Genomic DNA, 23592 nt, shown 5'->3' on the forward strand with positions numbered 1-23592 from the left:
GACCGTGTGAGACGACGCTTCATCCAGTCCCAAACATGCTCAATGGGGGACAGATCCGGAGATCTTGCTGGCCAGGGTAGTTGACTTACACCTTCTAGAGCACGTTGGGTGGCACGGGATACATGCGGACGTGCATTGTCCTGTTGGAACAGCAAGTTCCCTCGCCGGTCTAGGAATGGTAGAACGATGGGTTCGATGACAGTTTGGATGTACTGTGCACTATTCAGTGTCCCCTCGACGATCAGCAGAGATGTACGGCCAGTGTAAGAGATCGCTCCCAACACCATGATGCCGGGTGTTGGCCCTGTGTGCCTCGGTCGTATGCAGTCCTGATTGTGGTGCTCACCTGCATGGCGCCAAACACACATACGACCATCATTGGCACCAAGGCAGAAGCGACTCTCATCGCTGAAGACGAGACATCTCTATTCGTCCCTCCATTCACGCCTGTCACGACACCACTGGAGGCGGGCTGCACGATGTTAGGGCGTGAGCGGAAGACGGCCTAACGGTGTGCGGGACCGTAGCCCAGCTTCATGGAGACGGTTGCGAATGGTCCTTGCCGATACCCCAGGAGCAACAGTGTCCCTAATTTGCTGGGAAGTGGCGGTGCGGCCCCTACGGCACTGCGTAGGATCCTACGGTCTTGGCGTGCATCCGTGCGTCGCTGCGGTCCGGTCCCAGGTCGACGGGCACGTGCACCTTCCGCCGACCACTGGTGACAACATCGATGTACTGTGGAGACCTCACGCCCCACGTGTTGAGCAATTCGGCGGTACATCCACCTGGCCTCCCGCATGCCCACTATACGCCCTCGCTCAAAGTCCGTCAACTGCACATACGGTTCACGTCCACGCTGTCGCGGCATGCTACCAGTGTTAAAGACTGCGATGGAGCTCAGTATGCCACAGCAAACTGGCTGACACTGATGGCGGCGGTGCACAAATGCTGCGTAGCTAGCGCCATTCGATGGCCAACACCGCGGTTCCTGGTGTGTCCGCTGTGCCTTGCGTGTGATCATTGCTTGTACAGCCCTCTCGCAGTGTCTGGAGCAAGTATGGTAGGTCTGACACACCGGTGTCAATGTGTTCTTTTTTCCATTTCCAGGAGTGTATTTAAGTCCATCCAATACAGATATTCGGCAATTTTGCTTCGTCTGTGCTACTTTAGAACAGTGAGATGGTGTACTCAACTTCTGTACTGAGTCATAACTAGTCTCACTCCTGCAACCCAGTTCTCAGACTTACCATACACGAATAACTGCAGCAGAGCAAAAGGAAGGTGGCACACACTGACAAATAAGCAGCAGCTCGATTTGTAAAGTACGTGAACTGCAATACTAGACACGTACTCGCTCCGTTTCCAATCGGCAATCCTCGCACGTTCCTACAGGCAGCACTACTGCGCCTTCACCCACATCTAACCTAATGTCTGTCCCCCTCTCGGCCCCACACATTCCTGCATCACTGCTACCCACCCCAGTAAAGCTCGTCTCTCACATCGCATGGAGTCAAAGTCGTATCGCAGTGCCCAGAGACAACAGTGCCATTGTGTGTGTGTGTGTGTGTTTGTTTGTGATAGAGAGAAAGAGAGATAGAGAGAGAGAGAGAGAGAGAGAGAGTTGAGCTTGTGTGAAAGGATGTGAGTTTTGTTTTGTCTTTCTGGAAAGGTATCGAGATTCAAGGCCATATTAAAGAGCAAGTTATCACTCCAGGATCCAGGGAGACTAGCATTGTGTGGGAGGTGTAGCAGTAGCAGTAGCAAGTCCCTGAAGAGCATGTTAAGCAACTGGGTGCTGACTGCTCCAAAGGCAGACAATTCTGTTATGTCCATTCCTGTGCTCAGCCAGTTTTGTGGTGGTGAAACCTACATAAAAGTTAGTTGACAAGTGACAAACACTGTTTTGTAATATCCTCTCCCTTTGATATTGTAGAATTTACCAGTGGCAGGGTCGAAACAGGTAGTAGTGAATGAGTAAATGGGGCAGGTTTTACAGCGGGAGGTATTGCACAGGCAGGAACATTGAAGGACAGGTAACAGTACCATTTTACTAGGATGTTACAGAGGTTAGGAAGTGAAAAAAGGTGTCCGTGGGTGGTTTACAGAGGATATCAGGGAGGGAGGATCTCATTTTGGGGTTAGGTTTGAGAAAGTTATGGCTTCAGTAGTATAAAGTATTGAGGCATAGAGGCATGGGTGGCATAGGCGATTCTTCTGAGTTGTTTAGAAGTAAGAGGTGTATTAGTCACAGTGTGAGCAGAGGGTGGTGCCACAGCTGTATCTCCTGGTCACTATTCGTTACCAGTCATTCTGAATAAGCTACCCTTCCTTTCTAACCTCCTCTATCCAATTTCTCTTTCCTTCCCACTAAAATAACTACTAGTTCTGAATGCCATGTAGTATGTCCCCTTTACTTCTGTATGTGCACAACAGGGTGTTTCAGAATTCCTCTTACGGCCTTCTACTGCTTGTAGAGGGAACTTAGTATTCATATGTGTGAGTTGTGCTTGCATGAGTTTATGCATGTTTTCTACTTCAAAAAGAGGCCTTTCAGCTTGAAGTTCAAATGTATAGCAGTTTTTTTTTGTTGTGTTAGTCTGCGACTTAACGTCTTCTCATTACAGTGAGTAGCAGTCTATCCTTTCCATAATATTGGACTTAGTAGATAATGTTTCATTAAGGAACACTTGTTCAAAACTGTACCAGTTGGACATAAAATAAATTGCAAAATCACATTACTTTCAAAACTCTCACTTCTGGTGTAATTACAGCACACACACACACACACACACATACACACACACACAGAGAGAGAGAGAGAGAGAGAGAGAGAGAGAGAGAGAGAGAGAGTCCAGTACTGGCCTGCAGATCTGTCTTATAATTAAGTAGTTTTCTCAAATGATTTTGAAATATATTTACTGATTGTGAACTCCTTGGAACATCTGCACAGGTAAAGATATACACTGAAACACCACAGAAACTGGTAGAGGCATGCATATTCAAATACACAGATATGTAAACAGGCAAAATACAGTATTGTGGTCGGCAATGCCTATATAAGACTACAAGTGTCTGGCACAATTGTTAGATCGATTATTGCTGTTACAATGGCAGGTTAAGTGAGTTTCAATGTGTGTTATAGTCGGCACACAAGCGATGGGACACAGCATCTCTGAGGTAGTGATGAAGTGGGGATTTTTCCATATGACCATTTCACGAGTGTACAGTGAGTATCAGGAATCAGGTAAAACATCAAATCTCCAACATCGCAGTAGCCAGAAATAGATTCTCCAAGAACGGGACCAACAATGACTGTAGAGAATTGTTCTAGGTGACATAAATGCAACCCTACAGCAAATTTCCACAGATTTCAATGCTGGGCCATCAACAAGTGTCAGCGTGTGAACCACTCAATGAAACGTCATCAATATGGGCAATCGGAGCAGAAGGCCCACTTGTCTACCCTCACTGACTGCACCACACAAAGCTTTATGCCTGACCTGGGACTGTCAACACCAACAGTGGACTTTTGATGACTGGAAACATGTTGCCTGGTCGGACGAGTCTCTTTTCAAATTGTATTGAGCAGATGGACGTGTACAGGTATGGAGAAAACCTCATGATTCCATGGAACCTGCAAGTCAGCAGTGGACTGTTCAAGCTGGTGGAGGGTCTGTAACGGTGTGGGGCATTGCAATTGGAGTCGTATGGGATCCCTGATAGTCTAGATATGACTCTGACAGGTACATAAGCATCCTGTCTGATCACCTGCGTCTATTCACGTCCATTGTGCATTCCGATGGACTTGGGCAATTCCAGCAAGACAATGCGACAGCCCACACATCCAGAATTGCTACAGAGTGGCTCCAGGAACACTGTTCTGAGATTTAACACTTCCGCTGGCCATCAGACTCCCCAGATACAAACATTATTGAGCATATGTGGGATGCCTTACAACCTGCTGTTCAGAAGAGATGTTCACCCACTCGTACTCTTACTTATTTCTGAACAGTCGTGCAGGATTCATGGTGTCAGTTCCCTCCAGCACTACTTCAGATATTAGTCGAGTCAATGGCACATTGTGTTGTGGTACTTCTGTATGCTCACAAGGGCCATACATGATATTAGGCAAATGTACCAGTTTGTTTGGTTCTTCAGTGTACTATCCACTAGTGACATATGAAAATTTGTACTACACTGGAACTTGAGCCTGAATTTCCTTCTTATCATGACCAGACACCGTAACTTGTTTGGCTATCTGTACATGCTCCCCGGACTGAACTAAACTTCCACATACACTGTCTTCATCCTTATGTACATGGAGTATGCACGGATCGCCTAGTTGGTTAAAGGTTTCTGCTTGTCGTAAGTGGGAGATCCAGATTTGAAGCCTAGTCTGGCAACCTGTTTTAATCTGCCAATTTGTTTAGAGCTGTAGATTTGTTACTAATGTTGTAGACAGTGGTCAATTGTCGCCCCTCTGCTTGTAATTTACAAGTATTCAAAGATATATATGCCACAAATTAGCAACTACAATTTGAATATTCTCAGACACTCCTACATCTCCATATACTCACGTGCAATAAAACAATAGCAATATTATGAACTAACCCAATTTAATGTAGCATTTGGAGGGCTTTGCGTAAATTTTAAAATTGGGGTTTCTAAAAATAAAAGCGATGACAAGAATGGAAAACTGAGAAAAATGTACTGTCATAAAGATAAACTGTCATCAGATTTAAATTAAGTCATCTACAGGTTGGACACAGACAAATTGAATAAAAGATATTTTAACTGTCCAGTACCTTTTCTCTAGAGACACCAAAAGGAAATGCTAATCTTTTCCAGCATTTGCATAGCCAACTCTCTCTGGATTTCATTCAGTATACACAAATGTCTGTAATGCAGCAAGCTCCAAAACAGTAATTACTTCTTACTGAGACCCCAGCATGGGCCTCTGACCACCACAACCAATGTTCGAGTTACCTGGACTAGGGGAAAAATGCAGCATGTCTATCTGTGTACTCATTTCACAACAGCAGCTAATCAAAGTCTATTAAACAGATATTCCTTCAGTTATTGGCAGAATGTTATAAGAGAAACAAGAATAAAAATCTGACTGTTGCTGATGTTCTACAAAAATTGTTTAGCCACAAAGTGATTTTGAAAATGAAAATCAATTTGTGAATAAATTAACCTCTGTAGAACATGAATAAAACTTTTCACTATTTTGTTGGTTTGTGTATATACGTGTGATTAATCACATTCTCCTTACGAAGTTTCCAAATAAGGCTCAATGATAGTGAAAGAGTTCACTCACAGTAACTTCACATTCAGATTAAAAACTATGTAGCGATGCTTAAAAACTAGGTAGCGAGTTTATATTACTGATTGACATTTTGCCTGTGGGTTTACTGTCACAGTAGCTCTAATGTTAAATGATTTACAAATGTCAAACCTTATCCACCCATTGCATATTTATTGTCCTTACTGCTTTTACGTTTTGGAGAAAACTCACAATTCCAAAGACAACAATTCAGTTTTCAAGTTTATGACTGCTTCACGTTTTCACCTACCACTATACAAAGTGATACAGTAATTAATTTTACAAGTCTTGCTCCTTGTATGAAATGTAATGCAAAAATAATTGTGAACATGAAACTATGATGTTTACCTTATTATTATAACTCAATATTTACACCATTGTAGGTCAAGAACTTCACAAAAATCGATACTGATACATCAGGAATAGATCACATCATGCAAATTTTTAGTGGAAATACTAAGAACAGAGATACATAAGACCAGTGTCAGGGAAGGCAAATGGAAGATTTGTTAGAAAGTGCAGTGTACTGGTACAGGAAACTGCATACAAGATTCTAGTGCCATAAATGCTGGAGTACTGGTCCAGCATTTGAGAGCCCTACAAAGTAAGCATAAGAGCAGACACCAGTTCAGGGATTCTCTGCTAAAACTGTAACAGACCATTATAGTTCACACAAAAGTGATAGGGAAACTTGTATGAGAATCTTTGGAAGAAAAATGAAACTGCTTTTGTGGAACTCTATCACGCAAATTTAGAAAACTGGTATTCAAGAAATACTGTAATGGGACAATTCTGTGGAGACCACCATTTATCTCATGTGGACATCATGATAATACAGTAAGGAATACTAAACTGCATGTTACTATAAGAGTATTCTGAAGATAAGATATGCAGATCGAGTAACTAATGAGGTGTACGGAATCAAATCATGGGTAAAAAAGGAACCCATAGTACTAGTAGCTAAAAAAATGGATTAATTGATAGGAAATATCCTGAGGCATCACAGATCTATGCATACATACAGAAGTAGGTTAAAATGAATGTACTCATAGGCTGCAGTATTTCTGCAGGGATGAAGACTCTTGCTCGGGATAGACTAGCCTGTGCCAAACCAGTCTTCAGACTGAAAACCGCAACAACAAGATGCTTACTGAGGCAGCAGATATTCAATTGGTTGCTATTGTCGATATGAGGTCCCCTTCACTACAGACTGCACAGTGTTTTCCAGAGTACAGACATAGCTGTGGACTCAGGTATGTGTAGTATACAAATGCACACAATTTTCTGCTATGCAAAAACCAAATAGTTTGGAAGGAAATTATGGATCACAAATTCACAGTCACAATTACTTGTATGTTAAATTTCATGAAAAAATAAATTCAAATGCAACTATATTTGTTTTGTTTTAATACTAGATGGAAAACTGACACTGAAGTAAAGCTAAAAAATCAAACTGAAGTGTGTGAAAGAGCAGTCTGGCTCTGAAGTATGTCAGATGTTGTACAAACAATACACTTATGCCAAAATTAACTTTTGCTCTGCAGCAGAGGGTGTGCCGATTCGAAACTTCTCGGCAGACCAAAACTGTGTGACAGACTGGAACTCGAATGCAGAACCTCCATCTGTCGCTTTTCATGGGCGAGTGCACTACCGCCCGGGCTAGCTGGGCACCGCTCACGATGAGCCCTCACAAGTTTTACTTCCACGAGTACTTCTCGTCTCGCCTTCTGAACTTCACAGGAGTTCTGCCGCTTACCTCGCAGGAGTAGCACCCTCGGAACTAAACCTGTGATAACGGGTCCAGTGTCATACCCGTACGACTCGGATGAGAAATGCAGAGGTCACGGGTTCGAGTCCCGGTCCGGCACACAGTTTTATTCCGACAGGAAGTCTCGACCGACATACAGCGTATAGAGACAGTTTCTTACTATTAAATACCTGAACCTCAGAGAGTTTGGTATCTGCTGAGAGCGAGGAGAGGGACAGCGTTGCAGTTAGGGGAGAGAACAGAGCCGCTACTCACGAGTATGGCGGACGGGTCGACCTCGTGGAGGAGTCTGCCATCTGGCAGGGCGACCTTGAGCAGCGGTCTGACCGACATGCGGGTGAGGTGCCCGGGGGCGAAGCAGCTGCCCCCGACCCACACCACCACCGCCTGCCCCGTTTCCAAAGCACACGCCTGCACGACACAGACAAAACACAGGTGGAGACACGCACGGTGGCGCACAGCGGGCGAGGGATTGGGTCGAGGGAAGGGGTGAACACAGTCTGAAAGTGTGCGAGGGAAATGTTGCCTGCTGGCTTTCGTCTCGGTATTTCAGCTGGCATTTCTTTAACGATTGTTCTGATGTTTCATCAGCACATCTGGCTGGTATTCTTGAAGATTCAGTTTTCTTCCTGAGGTGAGGGGATTCTGCCCAAGTTGATCCCATGGAAGGGTGTTATATGTACTCTACACACTGTCCACAGTTTTACAGGTCATTGTCACTTTAGTTCCTCCACTGTTACTTGTAACTGTGGCATGGAAACCCGAGATCCATTTACTGTGAGGTTATCTTCTTTCTTGTCAAAATATTGTCATGTTTGTGTATTTATATGTCTTCCCTGAATGAATGGGCACAATAGCACTTCTCCACAGAAAGAACCTGCATGCTGGAGAGTTTTATTACACGGTCAGTTTTCCACAATGCATAATCTGCCACGGCCAATTTCTCAATGGGTCTCAACCTGCATTACTCTTAATGTTCCATGATTCTGGTATTAGTGGATTATCCACTCATTCAACATAGACTTTTCCATGTGTGCACTCCCAGTATTGCGAGTAGGTGTCTTCTAGCCTTTACCAATCTGAGACAGTTTCTAATCTTCCTGGTTGGTTTGTAAATAGTGTTTACACAGTACTTGTGCAATACAAGTCCATTCTGTCTGTCACCCTTGAGATATACAGACAAAGGCTGTACACAACACTTCTTCTTCCAGTATGTCATGTTTCGTGACACTTATAAAAGAGGTGGTGCACCCACTGTTCGTCAAAGTCCATTCCTGGTGTTACATCTCATGTCCGATGAACTATGATTCACACATTCATCTCACACATATTATGAGTGCATTAATCATACCTTTTTTCTCATTTGGGTGTCAATTTGAAAGTTTGTACAGGTATCGATCTGCGTGGGTCAGTTGCTGATATACAATGTTGCACAAGTTTTCACTATACCTTGTAACTTGTGCTTGCAGAAGGGGTAGATGCTGATACTTTTTTTCATCAGCTATACTTTCTGGATATGCCGGTTATGAGGAATGGTGAGAGCCCAGGCCATAGTGTGCATCAAAAACTGCACACACTAACCAATACCTGCACAAATTTTCATCACTAATCTGCGAAAAGAGGTACGGTAAATATGCTCATAAAACATGCAAGATGAATATGTGAGTTGCTGCACCTCAAATGTGAGATGCAACATCAGGAATGCCTTCGGAGTTATTAAGTGTACTCCATCATTTATGTAAGAAATGTCACAAAATACAACACCCAGATAAGTCTTGCGTCAGAAGGAGAAATATCAAGTACAGCCTTTCTCCATACATCGGCCTCATCCTGTGCAAATGCTTAGTAAATTAAGCAGGTATATCAGAGAGTGTCTCAGAACAGCAAAGGACAAGAGGATCCCATTCACAATGCAGGGGCTATACAGCAAAATGTGTACATGTCAAAAAGTATCTGTGGAAATGTCCAGATGATCCACTAATACCACCATGACCAAACATAAATGGTATTGCACATTGGGACAGGTTGAGAAATCAGCCACGGCAGAACTCTTACTGTGAGAGACTGACCACTTGATAAAATTAGCCAACATAGCATTTCTCACTGTGGAGAACAGCTATTGTGCCCATTTGTTCAGGGAGCAAGTAGAAAGGCACAGATGTGGAAACAGTTTTAACAGGAAAGAAGACAGCCTCAAGGTAAACAGATTCTGGATTCCCATGCTGCAGCAAACAACTGTAGTGAGTAACAATGGAGGAGCTACAATGACAGTGACCATGGAAATGCTCACCCCCACAGGCATCAGAGACCAGTACATATAACCTCCATCCACGGGACCAACTCCAATGAAGCCCCAGCAGGAAGCTGAATCTTTGTGAATGCCAGATGCTCTTGCTGGTGAAACATAAAAAAAGGATCACTATATAATGTTGGCTGATGGTCTGACACAAGTGCCAATAGACAGCACATCAACAAGTGGACAAAACAGGAGAGAAAAATTTGTATGAGGGTCATTCAATAATTAAAGAGACAAATTAATCTGGAGAAAAAACTGTTAGTAGAGCAAATTTGGTAATTGTATGGCTTTAAGTTGGCATCACTGGGGTGAGCCCTGATCAGCTGATGTATCAACGTTGTTTTGTTTATAGCTCCAAAAATACAACTCAAGATGGTGAATACACTTGAAACGTCCACATTAGTTGAATAACATTCTGTTATTGGTTTTTTTACTTGCTGAAGGTGATAAACCAGTAAATATATACTGTAGAAAGTCTTAAGTTTATGGTGAAGGTTGTATTAATTGTGCAAATTTTTACAAGTGGCTAGAGCAGTTCAAAAATGGTCTCTACTCAGTGACTGACAAACACCGTTCTGGCCAACCAGTTGCAGTTGCAACTCCCTCACTTGAAACTCGAACTGATGACATTATTAGTGCCGACCACTGTGCGACTGAGGAAATGATAGTTGATAAGTAGTGGTACAGCTCATAACATTATCCGCAACAAGCTGAAGTACCACAAACCATGTGCAAGATGGGTCCCAAAGGAGCTGATGTAGCTACACAATGAAACAAGGTTGAGAGTGTGCACAGAGCTAAAGGAATGTTATGAAAGAGAGGGTGAGCACTTGCTCAGCAAAATTTTAACTTGTGATGAAGCTAGAGTTCACTATTATGAGCCAGAATCAAAAAGACGAAGCATGGAGTGGAAGCACACCAACTCACCTGTCAAGAAAAAATTCAAAACCCAAGCATCAGAAGGAAAGTCATGTTGACGGTGTTTTGGGAGGCTGAACGTCCAGTTTTTTGTGATTATCTCGAAAAGAGGTGTACAATGAACAACAATATTACTTGGATTTGCTTTTAAACAAGGTGAAGCCAGCCAAGAGAGAGAGAGATGTAACTCTCCAGCAAGACAATGCATGTTCTCATATTGCTCAACCAACCCGTGAAAACATCAACAAAATGGGCTGGGAAGTACTTCCTCATCCCCCTTACAGTCCAGATTTAGCACCTAGTGATTTTGAATTGTTTGGTGCACTGAGGGAGGCATTACGTGGGAAGAGGTTCCAGGACAATGAGGACGAGAAAAAGTTTGTGGAAAATTGGTTCAAACATCAAGATAAAGAGTTCTTTGCAGCCAGCAAAAAAAAAAAAAAGCTTGTAGCCTGTTGGAACAAGTACATAAATGTTCAATGGGATTATGTTGAAAAGTGGAAAGAGTATTATTTTGTAAAAATAAACACCTTTTTCTCCAGACCAATTTGTCTCTTTAATTATTGAGTGACTCTCACATGTAAGGGAAAACTTTGTGGATGTCAGATGTTCTGTGTGGAAACTGAACATATCATCTGTAATGTCAATGTACATTGCTGCAAGAACAGCAGAGCAGAAGTTGAATGATGAGGGCATACAACACGTCACTGGCATAGTAGTACAGTGATGGAATTTAACAAATTTGGTTTACTGAAACTGATGCTGTGCCAAGAATGGTCATGGAAGATAAACATAATTCACCATGTCACATAACAAGAGAAAAAAAACAATAAATGGGAACACTGGGAAGATAATTTTGGCAAGCTGTATTTATTATTGTCTCTCAGATTTAGCTGCACATCAGTTCCATATGTAATTTTTTTATCACTGATATGAGGATAACATATGTGAGGAGTGACACTAGGTAAGGCAAACACAAATATCACATTTTGATGGTTCTGGTTACCATGCAAACAAATGAGAAAAGAAATAATTCAGAGCTGACAATGAAAAATTAAAACCAGCATGCTGGGCTATTTGTCAAAATGATAAAACCTGAATAACAGCACACAGATGAGATTCTTATGTTTCCTATATGGCAGAACACAGAGGGGCTTAGAGAGAGGTAAAAACATAAGAGAATAATGGCATGCAGAAGAAATGGTGCATGGTGTACAAACATACCAATCACAATAGCAACAGCATGTCTTTAAGATGTCAGTGAATAGACTGTTAAACAGGGTTGTTTCTGCTTACAGCCGTAAAACCATTTTTTTTTTTAAATTTTATTTATGGTATTGCACAGGAATCCAGACATCAAATGAGTATGCAAAGTTCATAACGTACACAAATAACTACAAAACCATATAAAAATCATGACTGTGACATATTTCTTATACTTGTATGGTCCTACATGTTAGCCTGCTGTCTAAAGGGACCATACAAACATAAGAAGTATGTTAGTTTTGTAGTTTTTATGTGGTTCTGTGATAATTTATACCACTTGGAAATTGTCCATACTCGCTTGATTTGTGCACTGGAGGTTGTATTTGAAACTTCTGCCTGAAGATGTGGAGTTACACAATTACCATAAATAAAAAATAAATCTTTTGCTAGCTGTAACTGGAAACAACTGTGTTTAAAAATTACATGAAGGCCGTTGACCTACCCCACATCAAACTAGAGAGTAGGTTGCCATGTTAAGTGCCCCAATACTAACCCCAAGGCAGAAGATGTTTCAGAATGGATTCAACAGTTTTTGAAAATCTAAAACTTACTGTTAATGGGTGGTAAGACTGTTTTCTGGGAAGTAGTGCTGATAACCATGGAAATACTAGATAGAAAATGAAAATGACTGAAGTTCTCATTTGATTCTGTGAGCAGTTCAACAACATCTGATTTAAAAGCTCTCTTAAGAGTGGTAATATAAACGGTGAATAAATGTAGCCAGAAAATTTCTCTGCTTCATTATTACACAAAAATTGGAAAGCTGCAGTATAACACCCGATAAACATTTCAGTCATTAAAGACAGAGCATTAGCTTAGATTGGGAGGTTGAAGCAGTCAGTTGTGGGATGAGGAGTGCATAGTAAAATTTGTTTTATGTTATTAGTGATGTAAAACTTTAAGTGAGGTAGTCAGAATGGAATATGAATTTGCATTATGAGATCCCTGATGTGCACAATTAGTGAGAAATACATGATCAACTGAAAATAGCTATGGTACATTCGTGAGTACATAATATGCTACAGGAATTTTTGTATTAGTTTACAAATGGACTGGGATAGCAACATTATAGCTCAAATACAGTAGACAAGGCAGCAGCAAATTCACCATGTGACAAAGTTGTGAATGTGGCACGAAGTCTCTGCCTTAATCCCTAGGACTATAAGTGGTAAATGAAATCTAACACCTGGATTAATATGAACTGCAAAAAATAATCATGACTGTATAAAATGCCATATCTGTATATTGAAAATCTTCTCTAATATGATATGTATTTACAGAGTGTCCCTCATAAGAGCTGTCAGGCACATTTCCTGTGGTGTTTTGACAGGTATTTGCAATTTGATTTCTGCAATGTGCAGCTAGGTTCAGTCCAAATAAATACTACTCATCATGTCTTTCATGTGACACCCAGTGTTTTTAGAAAGGGGAAGTTTGTTTCCCATTACAAACAAAATGATTTTTAAATCGGAATTTTATGTGCCTACTCAACAGAGTGGTACCAAATTAATGATATTTGTTTTGTCAAAATGTATTAACAGGGACAGTGAGACAAAAAGAATAACTAGCACTCTTGGAGCAACAGCACTACCCTGGCCCGATTGTCAGTCACCACTGTAATATTGGTTAATATTCATGTTTTCTGTCCGCATAAATACATGTCAACAAAATGAATATTGTCCTAAACTAATCTGGTACCACTCTAACAAGTGGGTGCATAAAATTTCACTTTAAAAATTTTTTTGTTTGTAATAGGATTCAAACCAATCCTCTCCATTGAAACTTGGTGTCATGTGAAAGATAAGATGATATTTGCTGGAATGACTGCAGCTATGCATTGCAAAAACAAAATTGCAAATGTCTGTCGAAGCATCAGAGAAAACATGCCTGACGACTCTGATGAGGGACACTCACGATACAGTCACAAAGAATAAAGTGCTACTTCAAATTTAAATGTTAAATATGAAGGTTGTTTGAAAAGTTCGCAAAATCACCACAACAGATCAGCACTAGCACGACAAGTTGCTCATGTGGTATTCATTGGCCTGTTGCCTGTAAACACATGCCACGTCAGAGATCTTGGATGAGAGCTGTGGCAGTAACGTGGCTCTGTGATTTGGTGAGATGGAAAAAATTGAGATTTGAGCAGTGATTAAGTACTTCATAAAGAAAGGTATGAAAGCAAAGGTCATTCATGCCAATTCCCAGAATACACTAGGGGACTCTGCTCCTTCAAGTTCAACTGTTGTCAAGTGGACAAATGAATGTAAATTTGGGCAGGAGAACTTAGATAATTATCAGCGAAGTGGTCAGCCAAGATGTGACACTACTCCAGAAATCACTGCAAAAGTGCACAAAGTGGTCACGGAGGATCACCGATTGAAAGCGCGTGAAATTGCTCATGCTTGCCAGGTGTCATATGAAAAGGTACTTCACATTTTAACCAAGGAATTAGAAACGAAAAAAATTATCTGCAAGATGGGTGCTGCAAATCTTCACGCTGGAGAGAATGGACAGGAACAATGTTTGGTCCATTTTGTGACCACAGATGAAACTTGGGTGCACTACTATACCCCAGAGACAAAACAACAGTCAGAGCAGTGGAAACAAGATGATTGTCTGCCACCAAAGATAGCAAAGACAATTCCTTCAGCGGGAAAGGTCATGGCATCATTGTTCTCGGATGCAAAGGGGATTCTGTTTGTAGATTATCTCCTCACTGAGCAAACAATTACTGGAGAACACTATGCTAACCTTCTGGACAAATTGCAACAAAAGATATGCGAACAAAGGACAAGTTTAGCAATGAAGAAAGTCATCTTCCATCAAGACAATGCGTGTCCATACATATATGCTGTCACCATGACAAAATTACACAAACTAAGGTATGAATTGCCACACCTGCCTTATTCACTTGATATGACTCTGTCAGACTTCCATCTCTTCCCAAAACTGAAAATTTTTATACAAAGAATTGATAGCTTGAGATGACAACTATTTTGCAGGCCTGGACCAAACTCATTTTCAAGATGAGATCAAGGCACTGGAACATAATTGGACTTAGTGCATTAATGTACAAGGAGACTACATTGAAAAATATAAAAGTTTCAGTGATGTAAGTACTTTTTTCTCTATTCCGTTCCAAGAACTTTTCAAACCTCCCTTGTACTACGAGGGCTATCCACAAAGTACATTACGTTTTGGATTTAAAAATAAATAAAGTATTGGAAATATTTTTTATTATATACAGATGAAAGCCACACTTAAATACTACTTTTCTACATAGTTGCCATTTAAATTAAGGCACTTATCGTAGCGATGGACGAGCTTGGAAATTCCTTCGTCGTAAAATTCGGCCGCCTGCGCCTTCAACCACGTGGTTACCTCTTCTTTTGGGACAGAAAAGGTGTGCTTTTTATGGATTTCCTGGAAAGAGGCACTACAATAAACTCTCAAAGGTATTGCCAAACTCTGCCCAACCTCAGAAGAGCAGTACAAAACAAGCGCAGGGGAAAGTTGGGCTCAAAGATCTTGCCGATTCACAACAATGCCCGGGCCCACACAGCAAATGCCACTCGTGAAGTTCTCAAATCTTTTAAGTGGGAATTGTTTCCTCATCCGCTGTACAGTCCCAACCTGGCACCGAGCGACTTCCACTTATTCCCAGCAATGAAGAATTAGATGGCTATGCAGCGTTTTGATGACGACGCACAGCTTCAAGAAGAGGTAACCACGTGGTTGAAGGCGCAGGCAGCCAAATTCTACGACGAAGGAATTTCCAAGCTCATCCATCACTACGATAAGTGCCTTAATTTAAATGGCAACTATGTAGAAAAGTAGTATTTAAGTGTGGCATTCATATGTATATAATAAAAAAACTCCAATACTTTATTTATTTTTAATTCCAAAATGTAATGTACTTTGTGGATAGCCCTCATACATTACAAATGATGTAATCCCAATGATATAACAGATACAGCCAGATTTGGTCAAGTGAAAGTTAGAAGACTAATGGGATTGAGACACCTTTTTGCTCTAAACAGAAGTCATGAAAAATTTTACTAATCTTAGCAAATGTTACTTAAAAATGTGTAGTAACTATTGATCCGATGACAATTTACTGCTCCTCTCTTACAACAGCTGAATTTTATTTGTATAAAGAAGTTCAAATTGTCGCAACACTGTGAGGTTAAATTCATGAGGGAGGCCAGCTAGTGTTAAACTGTTCCCTCTGGAGTCTGGTACTGTTGAAAAAGAAAGCCAAAAGGAACAAAAACTTTTTATTAAGCACTTACTGTCTTACCACAAAACCAGGCTGACAGAACATATTTATTTCAGAAGTCCTACCCATTGTTAGACTGTAAGATACACAAGACAACAAGAAAAATGACATCTGAATTTTAGTAAACTGTAAATTTGAGGTGGTCCTACTGGTGCATTATAGAATCCTGTGGACTGAATGGAACTTCACCAGAGATATCCTATTTGCTGCAGTCTCTGCAGACCTACAAACCATACAGCTCAGAATACTATCTTCACATACAATAACAGGCCCAGCATTTGTTCAGCCATAAATCAAAATCGTGACAAGTTTTAATCATAAAAGGCTTGGATACTTACAGTTACACATTGTTACTCTACAAATGTATTTGCTAAACTGATTTTGGTCTGGTGTCAAAGACCTCCCTATAAGTCCATGGAACGGAGATCACAGTTTATGGCTGTAGAGACAATCCAAAAGTAATGCATAAAATATGTAGGTATACAGAATCATCCGTCTGATTAAAATGTGCACAAGAATAAGAACTGAAGCACAGTCAGTGCTTATCATGGGCACTTAGTAACAACTCAAGTCACTGCTGTCTTTTTTATAAGACAACTAAAATCTGAATTGAACTTCTGATCTGCCAATCCCTTTTCATCTCTTAAATTATCGCGAGGACTCGCTCAGTTGAAAAGTGTAAGTCTTAGCTCAGTTGTAAAGGGAAGTTTTATTGATAAGAAGGCACATCATAATAATGGATTCTGTAACATTCTTGTTAGGGAGCAAGCTCCAAACCATTCTCAGTAGTTAATGAGTAATCCATTCATATTATGAAACTGTTTGTATGAATTTGTGTATTTATGTTCCACAGCTTGTCCTAAATAACCGGACCAATTTCAACTAAAATTGCTAAACAAATACCTTACTATATGGCAATAATTGATGTTGGGGTAAGGACCACCTACTTCTTCACTGATCATAAACAATAAGATGTATGAAAACTGGCAGATCATGTACCACGTTTAAATTTAATTCTTCCCACTAAATATAATTACAAGTCGCTGAGGAATGAAATAAATAGGAAGTGCAGGGAAGCTGCAGGAAAATGTGAAGACATCGAAAAAGATATGATTGTCGGAAGGACAGACTCAGCATACAGGAAAGTCAAAACAGCCTTTGGTGACATTAAAAGCAACGGTGGTAACATTAAGAGTGCAACGGGGATTCCACTGTTAAATGCAGATGAGAGAGCAGATAGGTGGAAAGAATACACTGAAAGCCTCTATGAGGGTGAAGATTTGTCTGATGTGATAGAAGAAGAAACAGGAGTCGATTTAGAAGAGATAGGGGATCCAGTATTAGAACTGGAATTTAAAAGAGCTTTGGAGGACTTACAGGCAAATAAGGCAGAAGGGATAGATAACATTCCATCAGAATTTCTAAAATCATTAGGGGAAGTGGCAACAAAACGACTATTCACGTTGGTGTGTAGAATATATGACTCTGGCGACATACCATCTGACTTTCGGAAAAGCATCATCCACACAATTCTGAAGATGGCAAGAGCTGACAAGTGCGAGAATTATCGCACTATCAGCTTAACAGCTCATGCATCGAAGCTGCTTACGCGAATAATATACAGAAGAATGGAAAAGAAAATTGAGAATGCACTAGGTGACAATCAGTTTGGCTTTAGGAAAAGTAAAGGCACGAGAGAGGCAATTCTGATGTTACGGCTAATAATAGAAGCAAGGCTAAAGAAAAATCAAGACACGTTCATAGGATTTGTCGACCTGGAAAAAGCGTTTGACAATATAAAATGGTGCAAGCTGTTCAAGATTCTGAAAAAAGTAGGGGTAAGCTATAGGAAGAGACGGGTCATATACAATATGTACAACAACCAAGAGGGAATAATAAGAGTGGACGATCAAGAACGAAGTGCTCGTATTAATAGGGAGTAAGACAAGGCTGTAGCCTTACGCCCCTACTCTTCAATCTGTACATCGAGGAAGCAATGATGGAAATAAAAGAAAGGTTCAGGAGTGGAATTAAAATACAAGGTGAAAGGATATCAATGATACAATTAACTGATGACATTGCTATCCTGAGTGAAAGTGAAGAAGAATTAAATGAGATGCTGAATGGAATGAACAGTCTAATGAGTACACAATATGGTTTGAGAGTAAATCGGAGAAAGACGAAGGTAATGAGAAGTAGTAGAAATGAGAACAGCAAGAAACTTAACATCAGGATTGATGGTCACGAAATCAATGAAGTTAAGGAATTCTGATGCCTAGGCAGTAAAATAACCAATGATGGACAGAGCAAGGAGGACTTCAAAAGCAGACTCGCTATGGCAAAAAAGGCATTTCTGGCCAAGAGAAGTCTACTAATATCAAATACCGGCCTTAATTTGAGGAAGAAATTTCTGAGGATGTACGTCTGGAGTACAGCATTGTATGGTAGTGAAACATGGACTGTGGGAATACCGGAACAGAAGAGAATTGAAGCATTTGAGACGTGGTGCTATAGACGAATGTTGAAAATTAGGTGGACTGATAAGGTAAGGAATGAGGAGGTTTTATGCAGAATTGGAGAGGAAAGGAATATGTGGAAAACACTGATAAGGAGAAGGGACAGGATGATAGGACATCTGCTAAGACATGAGGAAATGACTTCCATGGTACTAGAGGGAGCTGTAGAGGGCAAAACTCACTAAATTCACAATAACTTTCAGAGACAGCATCCACAATGCTGCTAAATGCACCTACAAAAATATATCATCATATGTCCCATAGCACAGAAATGATGTTACAAACATATAGATGCAAGAAAAACTGGTGTGCTGTGCAAGACATTTAATTTTATTACTCCTTTTCTACTAACTCTATTCACAATATTGTGAACAGGAAAGCTGCCACTCACCATATAGTGGAGATCCTGAGTTGCAGATAAGCGCAACAAAAAGACTCTCATAATTAAAGCTTTCGGCCATTAAGACCTTCGTCACTGCAAGCTGCAGCACCAGTGCATGATGGGAGTGGTGACTGGGTGGGGGTAAGGAGGAGGCTGGGGGGGGGGGGGGAGGGGGAGGGATAGTATGGTGACAGTGGTGGACAGTGAAGTGCTGCAGGTTAGATGGATGGCAGGGGAAAGGTGGTGCGGGGAGAGGGGGGGGGGGGGGGGAAGCAGCTGAGAAGGAGAGAAGTAAAAAGATTGGGTGAGGTGGTGGAATGATGGTTGTGTAGTGTTGGAGTGTGAGCAGGGAAGGGCTGGACGGGTGAGGACAGTGACTAACAAAGGTTGAGGCCAGGAGACTTACAGGAACATAGGATGTATTGCAGGGAAAGTTCCCACCTGTAAAATTCAAAGAAGCTCATGTAGTGGGAAGGATCCATATGGCACAGGCTGTCAAGCAGTCATTGAAATAAAAGATTTAATGTTTGGCAGCGTATTCAGCAAAAGGGTGGTCCACATGTTTCCTGGCCACAGTGCTTATCTGCAACTCAGCATCTTCACTATATGGCGAGTAGCAACTTTTCTTTCCATAATATAGTGAATAGAGTTACTAGAAAAGAAGTCAGTGACCATTTGTGCGAACAGACAGCTTGGTTGTCATGGCTACATACAATGCAGCACGGTGGTTGCAACTTAGCTTGTAGATCACATGGCTGGTTTCACAGGTAGCCCTGCCTTTGATGAGATAGGTGATGTTAGTGACCAGACTGGTGTAGATGGCAGTGGTAGTATGTATGGGACAGGTCTGTAATAGACCTAGATGCAAAACCTGTGGCATACTTCATCCTGCCACCACCTACTCCTGTCTGGTCACTAACATCACCTGTCCCATCAAAGGCAGGGCTACCTGTGAAACCAGTCATGTGGTCTACAAGCTAAGCTGCAACCAATGTACTGCATTCTATTTACGCATGACAACCAACAAGCAGCTGTATGACAGAGACACTGGTAAAATAAAATATTGTACAGGTAATGATAACATACACTGAATGAGTCAAAAAATTAGGACCACTGTCCACTGCAGGATTGAATGCCCCCACAGTGGTATTCTGCCACTTGCTGCACATACACAATATTCTTCTCCATCTCTACACAACCCCTGCTCCCAACTCCTTGCCTCATGACTGATACACCTATAATAGATCTAAATGCAAGACCTGTCCCATACATCTTCCCACCACCACCTACTCCAGTCCGGTCACAATCATCACCATCCCATCAAAGGCAGGGCTACCTGTGAAACCACTCATGTGGTCTACAAGCTAAGCTGTAACCACTGAACTGCATTCTGCATGTACACGACAAGCCATTTGTCTGCACGAATGGCCACTGTCAAACTGTGGCTGAGAAACAAGTGGACCACCCTGTTGCTAAACACGCTGCCAAACATGACCTCTTTCATTTCAATGACTGCTTCACAGTCTGTGCCATATCGATCCTTCCCTCCAACATCAGCTTTTTTGAATTGCGCAGTTGGGAGCTCCCTCCAATACATCCTATGTTCCCATGACCCTCCTGGCCTCAACCTTCGTTAGTCTCTGTGTTCACCCATCCAGCCCCTTCCCTGTTCCCATTCCAGCACTACACAGCCATCATTCCACCACCACACACAGTCTTTTTACTTCTCTCCTTTTCTGCTACTCCCCTCACCCCCTCCCTACCTCTCCCCTGCCCTTTGTCTAACCTGCAGCAGTTTTTACTTCTCTCCTTTTCTGCTACTCCCCTCACCCCCTCCCTACCTCTCCCCTATCCTCTGTCTAACCTGCAGCACTTTACAGTCTGTCACCCCCTACCATACTATCCCTCTCCATCCCTGACCCAGCCTCCTCCTTACCCCCACCCTGTTGCCACTCCCATCATGCACTGGTGTTACTAATCGCAGTGTGGTTTCAGTTGCCTGAGGCTGCAGTCATGTGTGTGAGTTGCATTTTCGTGTGTGTGTATGTGTGTGTGTGTGTGTGTGTGTGTGTGTGTGTGTGTGTGTGTGTGTGTGCGCATGTGTGCATGTGTGTCATCTATTGTTGATGAAGGCCTTACTGGCCGAAAACTTTAGTTGTGAGAATCTTTTTGTTGTGCCTATATGTGACTCAGCTACTCCGCTATATGGTGAGTGACAACTTTCCTCTCCATAATATTGTCACATTCCACCCTGGATTTTCCATTGTTTGAACTCTATTCACAACATATTTCGCATACAGTATCTACGTATGCCCCTAACTGTACCTACACAATTTATTATTGTATGACACATAGTTCAGAAGATATGATGTCATAAACACAGAGAGAATGAGAAAATTCCACATCATGCGTGAAGTTTTGATACATTTATTCTTTACTATTATGACACTCATACAGTTGAGTCAACTTAAGGAAATCCTTGGCACATGATAGCACTTTTGACAACTTTCAACTGCAAAGTGCAAATGGCTGTAGGTGAAAACAGTTGCCACCTAAAGGGCTATGAACTGGAGTTGCTATAGTGACATGTACAAAATTGCACTGTAGACACATGAAGCAACCGTGCCAAGTGTACAGAAACTTTCTGGGTTATTAATATACACACACATTTCATTTTATGTTTTTGTTTCCAATACAAAAGTGGCAAAATTAATACATGTAAATGCCAAGTTTGAAAGGTAGTTTATATATAAAAATGACTGATATGCTTAACACAAAAAATTTTAATGGCTAAGCCCTCTCACAAGCCACATACATAAAATGAAATCTTGAAGCTCTTTGATATGATTCTTCAAAGGTCTCTCTGAAAATTAAAAATATGTAATGTGCTATGACTCGAATATCAATGAGTCACATCTAGATTTGGGACGCACATATGCCTATATGTGCAGTTTGTAGGGATATGAAATGGAATGATCAAATGGGTGCAGTAGTGGGTAAAGCAGGTGGTAGATTTTAGTTTATTGGTAAATACTAGGGAAATGCAGTCAGTCAACAAAGGATATTCCTTACAAACCAGCAGTGATCCAAACTACAATATTGCTCTAGTGTATAGGAACCATCCCAAAGAGGACTAATGGATATACTGAACATATACAGAGAAGCCCAGCATGAATTGTCAGAGGTTTGTTTGATCCATGAGAGGCTGTCACAGAGATTTTGAAGAAACTGAACTGGCAGACTCTTGAAGATAGACATAAACCATCCCGAGAAAGTCTATTAACAAAGTTTCGAGATATGACTTTGAATGATGACTCTAGGAATATACTACAAATCAGTATGTATCACTCACATAGGGATTGTGAGGAATAGATTAATTACTGCACTCACAGAGGCATTCAAACAATCATTCTTCCTGCACTCCATATGTGGATGGAACAGGAAGAAACCCTAACAACTGGTACAGTGAGACATACCCTGTGCCACACGCACTTCACAGTGGTTTGCAGAGCATAGATGTAGATGTAAATGTAGATGTAGATGCACTGACACTATGCTTGCCAGTTGTAGAAGAAATGTGATGGATAGCTGTAGAAACAGCAAACAATTAAATTTATTTCATGATAGCAACTATTCAACCAATTAAATTTGAAATGTGTCACAAAAACAAAAATTAAGTTTTAAGTATAGTATTCATCAGGCTTATATGTGTATTAAAGCCTGTTAGTGTTACCAAACATCACTGTTTCCATTAGATAAAAATGTAATTAGAAAATTTATGTTGTCTTCACGTAGCGGGTCATAGGTGGTGTTCCAAAAATGAACAGCATAGAGACAAAAGTGATGACACTTTCAGCAGGACCTGACCATCATTTTGCAGAACAATGCTCAAGCACGTACAGTGCATGCTGTTACTAATTTGTTTGACTGATGGGGCTGCTATGTGCTATACCACCTACTGCACTCCCCTGACTTAAGTCCTTGTGAGTTCAACTCGATTTCTTAACTGAAGGAAACAGTTCACAGCATTCGCTTCAGAACTGCTAAAAATTTGTTGGGCAAGAGACCGCGCCACTCGAACTGTCAACACAACTGGCACTACTAAGAGTCTCCTAAGACTTCCACATCGCTGGCAATGGGTTATACACAATGCTGTTGGCTACTTTGAAGGTCAGTAAAACTTCAAAACACATATCTATTTTGTACGAGTTGTAAATAAATAGTTGACACTATTAAAGTTGCAACTCTCTCTCTCTTTTTTTAAAAAAAAGATCAAAAGGTGTAATACTGGATGTGTGAAGTGGCCTTACAATTGGACCTCCCCATCACATCTGATGACATTCAGGAGGTAAAATAGTCTCCCATTCAGATCTCTGAGCAGGAGCTCCTGATGATTCATCATCAGGAAGATTGCAAGAATTATGCAGGGATGAAAAGGCTTGCACAGAAAAGTCTTCAGATGCTCTGTGTAGATGCATCTACACCTAACCATGCACATAAGTGCTACAGCCACTGACAGTTCAGAGCTTGTTCTATGAACACCTTGAATCTCGCTCTGTACAAACATGGTGGCAGGAGGTACAGTCCGATCAGGTGATCATCAATGATACCGGCCTGTATATTCACTGAAAACTGCTGTTGGTAGTGGTGGTGTTACAATGGGCTGTGAGGATTATGCCACACCCACGTACGATAGTTAAGAAAATGGAAGAACCTGTCTCTGGTGAAATGTGCCTCAACTGTACACAACAAGTTGCTTAGAAAATTGGGCTTTCTCACAATGATGAACAATATATTCATAAAACCAAACTCTGTGTCAGAAATCGTCCACATTAAAC

General features: G+C 41.2%; 1 protein-coding gene across 30 annotated transcripts in view; it reads right to left on the reverse strand.

The window, feature by feature from the left end:
- Window positions 1-23592, reverse strand: part of LOC126293757 (lysine-specific demethylase 4C-like) — a 332566-nt gene that overhangs the window by 48487 nt on the left and 260487 nt on the right. For 21 of the 30 annotated variants that reach the window (XM_049987134.1, XM_049987126.1, XM_049987129.1 and 18 more), the window contains one exon: window positions 7350-7505. The exons of the other annotated variants lie outside the window; for them this stretch is intronic. In XM_049987134.1, the coding sequence (XP_049843091.1) occupies window positions 7350-7505 (156 nt within the window). The remainder of the gene's footprint in view (window positions 1-7349; window positions 7506-23592) is intronic. 30 annotated transcript variants of the gene reach the window in all.

This window comes from Schistocerca gregaria, chromosome 10, assembly GCF_023897955.1.
Source record: "Schistocerca gregaria isolate iqSchGreg1 chromosome 10, iqSchGreg1.2, whole genome shotgun sequence".
In the NCBI taxonomy this organism is placed as follows: Eukaryota; Metazoa; Arthropoda; class Insecta; order Orthoptera; family Acrididae; genus Schistocerca; species Schistocerca gregaria.